Source organism: Macrobrachium nipponense, chromosome 1 (genome assembly GCF_015104395.2).
Source record: "Macrobrachium nipponense isolate FS-2020 chromosome 1, ASM1510439v2, whole genome shotgun sequence".
NCBI lineage: Eukaryota > Metazoa > Arthropoda > Malacostraca > Decapoda > Palaemonidae > Macrobrachium > Macrobrachium nipponense.
Genome location: NC_087200.1, coordinates 140,661,385 through 140,674,146, shown reverse-complemented (window position 1 = coordinate 140,674,146; position 12,762 = coordinate 140,661,385). Strand labels below are relative to the sequence as shown.

General features: G+C 35.4%; 1 protein-coding gene across 6 annotated transcripts in view; it reads right to left on the bottom strand.

Moving 5' to 3' along the window:
- The window catches only part of LOC135219688 (uncharacterized), a 221,448-nt gene that overhangs the window by 51,197 nt on the left and 157,489 nt on the right, over nt 1-12,762 (bottom strand). For 5 of the 6 annotated variants that reach the window (XR_010315492.1, XM_064256642.1, XM_064256643.1 and 2 more), the window contains one exon: nt 4,484-4,585. The exons of the other annotated variant lie outside the window; for it this stretch is intronic. Coding sequence is in view for 4 of the 5 variants with exons in the window: in XM_064256642.1 (XP_064112712.1) it covers nt 4,484-4,585 (102 nt within the window). In the remaining variant the exon portion in view is untranslated. The remainder of the gene's footprint in view (nt 1-4,483; nt 4,586-12,762) is intronic. 6 annotated transcript variants of the gene reach the window in all.

Below are 12,762 nucleotides of genomic sequence, written 5' to 3'. Positions count from 1 at the left end.
GTGGTCCCCCGTATTCACGGGGGATGAGTACCAGACCCCCCCCGTGAATAGTTAGAACCCCCGAATAATTGGAACCCCTATAAAAATGCTTAAAACCTATTTTGTTAGTTAAAACTCAAGAAAAACTCACAAAAAATTTTTATACCTGGTTTTTTAATATTTTACCACAAAAAGTGCATTTTATGATGAAAGTGATAAAAAAAACCCCAGGAATTTGTGGATATTTCTCAAAGAAAAATACCGCAAATAGGCAAATTTTCCGCGAATAATGCGGTCCAGAGAGAAATCCACGAATGCAATTTTGCAAAGAAATGTGCAGAAATATTAGACAAAACATGTACAAATAAAATAAGTTACTGAATCTTCGTTCTCGATAAATTTACGTAAATCTTTTTCAACAAATATCCTAAGAATTTATTACTGATTTATTTCTTATCTATTTTGATATTGTGTGAGCTATAATTATAATTTTACAAAATGAATAAAATTATTCATTAGAAAAAAAATATAAGTTGATAACATTTACAATTGTCTTGTAAAAGAGGCCCCATAGAAGATTGTAAATAGTCATTTTCAACTTCTCGTGGAAGGTAAGGAAGATTTTAAAGAATTTTTTATTTTGTTCACTGTGTGCATTTGCATATCTTCCTCTTTCCACTGATTTATTTTTATTATTATTATTTTTTTTTTTTTACCTCAGTTTTGCCAGCATGGGGTGCTGCATATCGATATATTATCTTGGCTCCTAAGGCTTAAGTGCTAGCAAATATGGTAGTACTATATACTATTTCATCATAAAAATGTCCTTTTTATATACAGTGCTCCCCTGTTTTATGCATTTCACATTTCCACGGTCCGCTTTGTCGTGGATTTTTGTGGAACACTAAAAGTGAATACTACAGTAATACCCCGAATTTACGTGAGGTTAAGTTCCAGACCCCCTTGCATAAGGGGAATTTTCCCGTAAGTTTGGCACGGTCTCTAAAAATGCTAATAAACGCTTACTTCTAGAGTTTGAACTCTAAATATGACCCTAATCATGCTCACTAAATATTAAGCAAACTTTTAAATGAAATTAAAGTTACTGTAATTTCCATTTAAAGTTAGCTTAATACTTTAACCATAAGAAAAGAAATAAATGGTTGATAAAACTATAGGAGTGTGTGTGAAGATTACATACATACAACAGTTCTCTCTTTTTTACCCCTTCCAACTAATGAATCTATTTTTAGAAGTCTTCTCAACCACATCCAGTCAGCATGTATTATTCTTTGTATGTGCTTGTAGAATAAAGATATTTAAGCAAACACTTTGTAAAAAATATTTGATGATAACTCCAACCCAGCACAACTAACTGCCAACACCAACATTATCCCCAACCGCCAACTCACAGACACCAAACCGAACAACCAACCTCTTCACCTTATCCATAACCAGACAAACACACACTATACCAACTTTACAATACCAAAATCAATCAAATCACACAATATCACTGACCCTCAATGGACAAAACCACTGCCAAACCAACTGTTTAGTACGACTCAGACTTCACCAACTTCCTCACTTCTCATGACTCTCGAAACACACTACTGCCACTGATAAACTTGGCGATCACCACAACAGACAACACTCATACACTTATGCCCGCCATCAAACCACTCCCATTTATTCCTCCACCAACTATGCTCTCTCTCTCTCTCTCTCTCTCTCTCTCTCTCTCTCTCTCTCTCTCTCAACCCTCGGAGACGTTGTTAAATCTAAACTACCATCATAACTCCTCCATATCATCAAATCTCCATTCTCACTCTTAGCTTTGGCCACAAATGTTGTAAGCCCTGCATCAGAATACATTCTCAAGAGCACATCTCTTCATAGGATCCAGACAAGCAAAAAATAAGAATCGTTGACCGAAGACAGTTTAAGCAGTGGCAACGCGCCTGTATCATAATCTGTGGCTCAGCAACGTCAAAAACCATGAAGAATACAGCTGGCACAGTTGAAGGAAGCTTTGCATGCCAGAATAAGAAATCTTTAGTCAAAACACGCTTAATTGAAGGAGCAAGCTTGGGCTTCTTCAAAGACTTAACAGGCACTGAAATACCAGAAGATAACAGAGAGACCTAGTGTCTAAGGAACTTCATTCCTCCACCAAATGAGGATAAAGAGAAGCATGACATCAAAAGACCGAAGTAGACTTGTGCAGTCAGTACGACAGCAGAAGACTCCTACAACAAAACTCAGATTTGATGGAAGGGGAGACTGCAATAAAAGTAGTCAATCTGTAGCTGCCCATCTGAGGTGACAAACTGGCAGCAGAAGACATGGCGCCACCAGGCATAAAAGAAAACAGGAAATGTTAGGGGGAGGAGAAGCATTGGCAACACCTAACTACCCCACCTCGTTCGAATGCATCTCAACCGACTTAAGAACATTCCCAAACGACACATCTTTAGAAAGTACAGCAGCTAGAATAGCACCTAGCTTTGAAACAACACCATAATCTATAACACAGTAGGATGGAAAAGTGAAACATTAACAGAGCCAGAATGAGACTCTCCAATAACCGAAGAAACAGCATGTAAAGAACAAACAGGTTCAATTCAAGGAGACAGAGGAATAGGAGACAAAGACTAAGAATGAGATGTACACGTAGATAGTATAGATTTAACAATTGATTGAGTCAACATAATGAGTTTGAACAATTTGCTACAGGCACATCATTATCAACTACAATGGCTATACGTACCAACATGCTTATTCTTATCAGTGCTAACATCCTCATTATTAGCAATCAATGACAGAGAAGTCAAGATACAGTGTGATGATTTGTTTACCAAAGTGATCTTTTGGCAATTGCATTAAACAGGACTCAGACTGTGAAACGGTGTATGCATTAAACTGGATTCAGACCGGGAAAAAGGAGACTTAGGTGTTGGAGGACACTGAACCCCATTGCCCAAAGAACCGTTTTGGTTCCCTGGCAGTGGACTCTTCCACTATCAGGTTACATACGGGCAAGGGACTGACACTTTACCTCTTATAGAGAAAGCAAAATGGATTGTACACTATGGGGGGATCTGGAACAGTTCCTTCATATATTCAAACCTTTTAACTCATTCTAAAATAAGGTTTGCATACTGTTCAAGCTTCTGGATATGCATTTTCCTGAATTTTAAGGGGAGCTAAAGAGGAAGTCTCCATTAGGCCTAGCTGAGGAAAAAGCAACAGACCGAGTATTCTAACAACAGATGACACTAGGAAAGGGGGAAATGACAGTATCTGCTTCATTTATTTTCTTATATCTGGCACTCGTAAGCATAAGTACTTAGACCAATCCCTACATTCCTCACACCTAGTTTTTGGATCACACTCGTCACACACCTGCAGTCAGTATGAATAGTGTACTGTACAAGCAGTCCACAGTTATCGGCAATAAGGTTTTACAGTGCTTGTCTAGCTACAACGATAATTGAATTTTCAGCGCCAATAACCGGGGGATTGGCAATTTTCGGTTATCGTCACGCCGTCAGGAATGGAACCCCCTGCCAATAACTGGGGGCTGCTTGTATTAATATACCTCAAGTTTCGCCATCCTGCTTACACAGTAATCGTTCCTACAGAACCTGACGTTGTTTTGCTTCCAGTAAAAGACATCTTAGGAAGATTAAAAAAGAACTGTACTGTAACAGGAGCAAATGGCCAAAATTCATAAAATACCAACAAGCACCTATACCCAATGGCAGCAAGGAGAATTCTGGCAAGAGCTAAAACATTTAAAACACACCTGGTGGAGAATATGTGAACTAGATGGTGATCTGCTTTTGTTTGGATGCCAATTCACCTACTGGAGCAAGATATAAGCTAACTTTAACAATACGTAAGACTTATCCCAAACAATATTAACTATCACAATATTATTTCTGAATGCTCTTGATTAACATTAAACTTGTAATACACAGGTATTTATTACAGAGGGGTAATATTTAGTTGTATACTTTTCCCACTGTATTTTCAGTAACAATTTACAGTATTTTAGCATGTATCATATTTCTAAGATTTATCCATGTCTACTGGAAGTGAATGTAACTGGATATTCTCCAATTTCATTTTTTTTATTTCCTCAAATACACAGATGTGGTCAACATTTCAAAACCCAAAACCTGACTAAGCAATAGTATAAACAGAAAGGTAACTATATAATGTCTCCCACCCACACCAGTCAAAAGAAAACAATAGAGGAGGGCTGAGCAAAGGGGTACTGCCCCTGCCTTCAAGAAACAAAAATTAGGTCTGGCATAAGTAGCAATAAGATCTGGAAGCAGAGTGATGGATGAAGTCAAGCATAATAAATAATGGGGTAAAGTGAAAATTCTAGCTACAACTAACAAATTTTGAGCTTCCTATCATAGTTTTTCATTAACGATGAATACATATACAAAAATCTGTACAAACGAAGGTGGTGAATAGATAATAAACTTACCTCAGCACCTGTAATATTCTTCATAGATTGTATCTGGTTTAACTGTCCACGATCAGCAGAATTTACCAACATAAGCACCATACTCAGGTTTTGTTGTTTTATCTGTTACAAAATTTCAGATTATATAGCAAATTTATTTGGAGTATCAAATTTTTTTTATCACTTTATACTTTCACTTCAACTTAAAGCAATAATGTGTGCCAGCCATTGCACAACTTCTTAGCCCTAAATTCTTTACAATATCCTACAATTTGAACAAAATTACTGAATGAGATACAAAAAAATTCACTGGTCATCAAACTTCATCACTCTACAGATGAAACAAGAGATTACATTACTGTAGTCAATCTAGTTCTCATTATCTACGAGCTATGACACACTAACTCACATCAAAGTTTTAAAACAAGCATCTCTTGAAGTTAAAAAAATTTCATATAACTTGACAACTAGAATCTAGGGATTCCGGTATGGCACTGAAAATTGAATAAACAGCACCACAAGATTTCAGACCATGCAAAACCAAACTGCAAACTAGGGAACCCAATGGCTTTGGTCACAGTACAGTTCATGAGAGCAACAACGGGTACAATCTTGTTAAGGAAGTAGGTGGTGAAACAAAGGAAATTTCAGCACAAATCATACCAAAAATAGTTCACCTGGAGCTACTACTTCCCATACTTCCTTGGCATGATCAATATACTGAATGAAATGTGCCTAATGAGAGACTTCTTGGACACAAAATGCTTACCCAATTACTATCCTGTTAAGCACCAAATACTTTAATTTTCCATGCTTGGACATAAGTGATATTACAATATTGTGTATTACAATAACCAAGGAAAATTAACCCTTTGATTACGGCTGGGATGAGATCTCACAGGTCCCCAGAAACCGGAGGTTTTCAGACGGGAGTCACCTGTAGTATGCTACCAGACGCACGGAAACGTAAACAATCATTGTAACAGCTCGTTTCTTTGTTGTTTTCCTACAAATTAACCTGTTTTGGTTTTATGATAACATTTTGATAGTAGTCATCCATAATATATATATATATATATATATATATATATATATATATATCTATATATATATATATATATATATATATATAATATATTAATATGTAATTATGTAACATCACAAATAAATAAAACATATCATATGTACTATATATCGGGTTTACTGTTGCCAGAGGTATGAGTACTTCACTAATTCGCGGACACCCACATGTTTTTTTCTTTTTATTCTTTTTTTTTGAAGTCCCTGAAACACATCTACAGCACAGTGGAATTTTAGTGTTAATAGTTATTTGCATATCCGCCAGAAAACTAATCATGAAAATATTGATAATTTTTATGTTTCCACTTACTATTCCAATAGTTATACACACACAAAATTGAGATTTATTATTTTTGAGAGAGAGAGAGAGAGAGAGAGAGAGAGAGAGAGAGAGAGAGAGAGAGAGAGAGAGAGAGAGAGAGAGAGATTTACCAAGATACATATCCTCTAATTATACAACAATAACTCCAATAGACGCAATTACAATAATGGTTGTAAATGAGGACATCACTGATTATATATTAACCCCATTTCTGAATTATATTCATAGCAATAAACAAGTAACCAGACGACAAGAAATACCATACGTAGTTTTAGAAATTATGATTTATGAACGCTTTGGGAGCCCTTATATAAGACTAGCATGGAATTTTGTCTGGTTCTCGATTTTTACCATTCATTACATACACTTAGACTTATAAAACTCTTGACAATGGGAGATTTACGAATATATTTAGTACTTTATGTCAATCATTCTTTATATTTTCAACGATATAGAGTAACTTCTAATAATTTAACTTATTATACATTCTGGAAATAAATGGAATTTTATCTATTCAAGATTATATTTTTTTAGATGTATGTAGGAATTCTTCTCAGATATTTACATTAATTGTTACACCATTATTCTAAGACTGCTATTTAGAAAAAATAACTATCTCCGACACTTCCATGATAATGAGAATACCGTGTTTCTTACCGGGAAAGTGTTTATGTGAGAGAGAGAGAGAGAGAGAGAGAGAGAGAGAGAGAGAATACCTTGTTACTTACCAGAAAAGTGTTTATGAGAGAGAGAGAGAGAGAGAGAGAGAGAGAGAGAGAGAGAGAGAGAGAGAGAGAGAGAGAGAGAGAGAGAATACCGTGTTACTTACCGGGAAAGTGTTTGTGAGAGAGAGAGAGAGAGAGAGAGAGAGAGAGAGAGAGAGAGAGAGAGAGAGAGAGAGAGAGAGAAGCTGCTGCCAAATAATAAATCAACACTAAGAAAAATTAGAATATCTTTTTGTGCCATATAAAAAGGTAAATCATTTATATGGGACCAGGTTAAATGAATAAAAGGAGACATTATAATTGTTCCCCCAGAGCCTCTCCATCACCTGTGAAAATTATTCTAGCAGATTATACGTTTGCTGTTTACAAGTGGTGAATTCTTTTGATATTTTTGCCCTAAGCAGTAAAGGTTATTGCAAAAAGGACATCCTAACAATTGTCTGTCGTCAGAAATTTCCCCAATGTTTTTATATTTGTCTATTTCCTATTCGCCTTTCATACCTTGTCTCCGTATTCCGAATGAGAAAAAGAAAAACAACCCCTAGGGCATGAAGCGATTAGTCCTGGTCCCTCACAAAAGGTACGCGCACTGGCATGGGCGTCCGTATAAGTACTCGCTCTAGCCGGGATTATTCATAGCCTAAAGGAATCCTTACCAATAACACCCGGCCCCCAACGTTCCTGCGTTGCTAATCACTTTATTACAAGTGGAGGAAACAGAGTTAATTTCTTACTGGAGCAGTAGCAAATTAAAAAAAAAAAGTAAAAAAGTAAATTATATACTCAAACACGCATGCACAAACACACACACAAAATTGCGCGCGCACAAACACACACACACACACACATACATATATATATATATATATATATATATATATATATATATATATATATATATATATATATATATATATATATATATATATATATATAAGAATATGGACATTTGGTCGGTGACAATCGTATATGCATGGCGCATTGTAGCAGGTGTAACGGAGTCGACGCAGGCAGTATTTGAGATGCCAGAATCCTTTTTGATGAAATGACTCGGTTGTTGTTTTCTGCTTTCGTTTACCTGCCACCTGCGTTGAGTTTTGTGTACCGGAACGCTAGAATACTACCTTGGGAATAGCGCCTCTGATTACCCTGTATCCCTCTGACAGATTCCAATTCATTGTTTGATAGATGATAGCGGTCAAAAGTCAGGGAAAAGTGGAAATCGAATTAGCAGCCGGAGATAAAGGAAGATTCCAAAAGCCGCCATTGTCAATGAAAGAAGGAACGGGACACCGTCAGGACTTGAGATAATCCCGTGGCCTCCCTATTTTCAAGCTATTATTCCGACGTCCACGCCCACCAAATTTGATAAAGGCGGAAGGTACAAAGAGCTGGAGACAAGGCAGGTCATTTCTGTCAAAGGATGTGAGCATCTCAGATACCACCCACGTCGTTTGTCACACCTGCATGTGACATGTAAACATGATTGTCACCTACCCACATTCACTACGATCAATATTATAGACCATAGTTGCTCAAAATATATAATTGTGTAGTGTATGCAGCGTTTTCGTGGCCTCTAGAGATATAAGTACATACCTTTGTACATACATACATACAAATATGCATCCATGCATACAAGCATACACATACATATAAATAAATAAATATGTATATGTATATATGCATATATATGTATGTATATGTATGTACTTATAAATCGAGTGTATGCATACATACATGTATGCATGTATACATACAAACATTCAAACAAACACACATACCTAATATATATATATATATATATATATATATATATATATATATATATATATATATATATATATATATATATATATATATATATATATATATATATATATATATATATATATATATTAGGTATGTGTGTTTGTTTGAATGTTTGTATGTATACATGCATATATGTATGTATGCATACTCTAGAGATATAAGTACATACCTTCCTACATACATACAAATATGCATGCATGCATACATACATAAAAGCGTCCACATACAAATAAATATTTACATGTAAATATATATGTACCTATGAATGTATGTACTTAATATATCAAGAGTGTATATATTCATATATACATTACATATGATGTCAAATTATACATACAAACATACAAAAACACACATAATCACGTTGATCAAAGCATGTAATTGTGCAGTTTATGCAGCTTTTTTGTGGCCTCCAGAGATATAAGTACATATGTAAGTGTTTACATAATAAAAATATGGAATGTTAGTCCATATATATAAAAGACTAAAACTAAAGAGGTCAACCAGATTGCTTGCAGGAATGTGATCAGACTAGAGACGCTAAAGATGACGTATACAATAAAAGTAGGCTAAGATAACATGGCGTCACCTGTAGTCATTCAATTGTTTTATAAACATTAGTCCAAGCTCCCTGCTTGAGACAACTACCGCGACCTATAATTCAAACGGCCTACGTGATCTGTAGCGTGTCTCATTTGATTGTGTGTTCGTATGTAACTATGTCATCTGATAGTATGTTCATATGTCGAGCTACTATCTGCTTCCTTCATAACTTGTAACAGAGATGGTAGACAAGCAGAACAGAGTTAGCTATCGTCATTAGAAGACCTGTACCTCTTTACCTAAGCTTTATCATGTAGAGGAATAGGATTAGCCATCATCATTGGCAGAAGCGATCATGCTATCTCATTAGAAAGACTTGTACAATCATACCTGATCTTCACCATGTAAAACTTCAGAAGAATATATATATTTTTATACTTCGTGTTTTCTACAAGAACCTCCTCACCGAATCATCATGAGTTTAACACATCGTCGTCATAAACAATTAGATAATCCCGACTTCGTAAGTGATCTACAAACCCCAAGTCACTCCATGAATATGGAAGTGCAATACCAACCGACTTAGCGTAAGATTATCGCAAGTCTAACATTACCTCATAGGGCGCCTTATCATACAAGGCACAAGCCCTAAAAGTGGTGGCAAGCGTACCAGAAGGACTCTACAACTTCTCCGAAGATAAAACAGAATAATAAATCATGAAGTCAACGACGACGAAAGCAGCAGATTCTTCAAGCAACCTAGTGTCATCGTTTAGTGAGCGACTTCAGAAACAACAAGAACTTCACCGACGACGAAAAGCAAGAGATTCTTCAAGCAACTTAGTATCATCGTTTAGTGAATAACTTCAAGAAACAAAACCGACCGTGTCTTTTTCTACGGCAACGCAAGCTTCGTCTCTCATTAGAATCATTCAAGAAAACATCGTTAGTGAGCGTTTTCCGGCACTTCAAGAAACAAACCGAACGCGTCTTGCAGCATCGGATCTTTCAAGGGCTCGAATCATCGAAACAACGCGCACGGGGGAAACTGTAGCCAAACCAGGTCATCCGCTAAATAGAGAAGGAGACCAAGGCCGTGTGTCGTTATCGGCAACACCGTGACTTCCCACAAAAGCAAGCTAAGTACATTTTTTATTCATTTGGAGTAACTTTGAGTGTTTCCTTTGCAGGTCGAATTTCGTTATTCCTGTTGGCTGAAGTTACGAGACATTCTTAATCTTACTTTTTTACAGAAATTATCTACATCATTGAGATTTCGCTACTGCGAGTTTTTTATCTTTGAGTGTCTGTTTCCAGAAGTTCTACTGAAATATCATAATCATATACTATAGCTTTTTATTCACGTAAACTAAAGCCCTCTGAAAGTAAATATGCAGTAATAGGCAAGGAAGGGCTAGGTATCGTTAACTCACTAGTACATTTTAAGTTCATAATCTATGGCTATCCTGATAAAGTCCTTACTGAACATGAGTCCTTTACGGGTTTTTCAAAGCTTTGGTTTAATCACAGTCCAAAAGGAACTCCGGTGACAAATGATCATTCAGGTCTTTGGAGCCAAGATAAGATATCTACCTGGGAAAGCAAATATCATAGCTGACGCATTATCCCGCAATCCCGCACCATACAGCAAAGAACCATTAATTAATTGGACTAAAAGATATAGAAACATCCGTGCCTATTGTTAAAAACCGTATCTAAACAAGAAAATTCCTTAACCCAAGAGATCGCAAGCATTGCATATCTGGGTCGGAGCGCAGAACTGTTACACACTGAACAAAGCAAGAGTCAGCAGCAGCTAAGCAAACAATAAACACTTCGAGCAGACACCCTAAAGCAAAAGTATATTTTAAAGTATGTGTATCAGAATAATGTAATCAAATGTAATATTATATGTAGGTCCGTGACGAGGAAAACCCGAAGAACACAGCAGATGACTAACGACCAAGTAGTAGTAATAATCTCTTTCATACCAATCGTCATAAACTGGTTGCATTCCGTCATCCAGGGTTCCCTACTATGTCACAGAAAAGCCAAATCACGGTTTGTTTTTACTGGCCTACAATGACTTACGATATAAAAAGCACATAACTGATTGTAACACGTGTCATGAAAACAAGGGACACACTAAGACCTGTCAGTTAAGGACTATCTGTGCCAAATCAATCCTTGAAAGAATATATGTAGAATTATAAAAACAGAATTCACGATCTGACAGAGGGAATAAACACACTCTTAGTGTTAATAGTTCCTTGACACGTTATATAGAATTAATAGCACCAAAAAAACAAACACCGCAATTGAATACGTTAGGAATATTTGTATGAGTGCTAAATCAGTAAACATGGAATTCAACACATGATAATCTGACTCGGGTGGTGTAAATCAATAATCTCCCCAACTCGTGTGAATTCCTTTCCATTAAGAAAACCAATAATATATTTTATCACAGAGTCAATCGGTTTGGTAGAATAACAGATAATTAAATAGGAAGTGTCAATGTCTTACGAGTTACTCGTCGATATTGGATCCGAAACTGGATTATAGCGGTTCTGCGGTTCGGTAAATACCTATCATTTATATCTGTATCTATAGAATTGATGGCCGCAAGTAGCCTTTATACGGTACGCCGACTTAGAACACTTTTCCAACATATTCAAGCCAACCATTAATTTATCCAAAAAAAAAATATATATATATATATATAAATAAATAAATAAAAAAAAAAATAAATAAATAAATAAATATGGATACAAGTGGAGTCAATATAATACACTCCGTAAGAAGTCGGAAGGGTTACAAAATTATAATAAAAAAGGAATCACGATAAAATCAATAAGCAAAAACGTAACCATAGGTTAATTAAATATCCAAATATATATGCGTAAAGATTTGAACTCTAACTTAACGCTTTAGTAATGACAAATAAGCTAAAAGTTCAAACACATATCCAAACCTACTGACATATTGTCTGTCCCGGTGATTTATATTCGTAGTCATGTAATAATAATAATAATAAATAAATAAATAAATAAATAAAATAAAATAAAAGAGATTTTAAAGTCAGGAAGTCTAGAAGTGAAAATGTTATCTATGGATTAATCCTATATGAATCTTATACAGGGCTAATAATATAATATGAATTTGTATAGCAAACCTTTTTCATTAGTTTGAATAAGGAATATTTAATTTAACATAATTACAATTATGCAGATTTCCAACATGAAACTAATATATTGTTCAATTTTGGAACTTTTTTTTTTTCAGACATTCTTCTCATGTGGGTCGAGTATTAAAAAAACAAAAAATTATCCTAAAGTCGTATCTCTTACAGCAAGTAACGTAACTCTTAAGCTGGGTGACGACGTCATCAGTTCTAGAAGGTCTGTCGCGTTTGCGTATCAGCATTGATTCCTTTAACCTCAAATATCTGCTTGCACAGGCTTCATCTCGCACTTGCAAAGCAGATTGACTGGAGAAAGGAATACTTAGCCCGACAGCTCATGGGCAGGCAGACGTGTCTATCCGTATGGCGCAATGCAACTTCAGTTAACGGGTTGCAATCATTTAAAATTAATAACAAAATAAGCAAATAGAATTTCTATAGCAACAAAAATGAATAATTTTTTACTGAACCTCATAGACATTAGAAGTATCAAGATATGTATATGAAATATTTACTTGCAACATTAGCCTATTACAATTCAAGTAAAACATTCATGGGAAAAAAATTTCAAATTTTCTTGAAAAACCCAAAGTTATTTAGAAATTAGTTACATAGTGGGTTTTTTTCGTTGCAT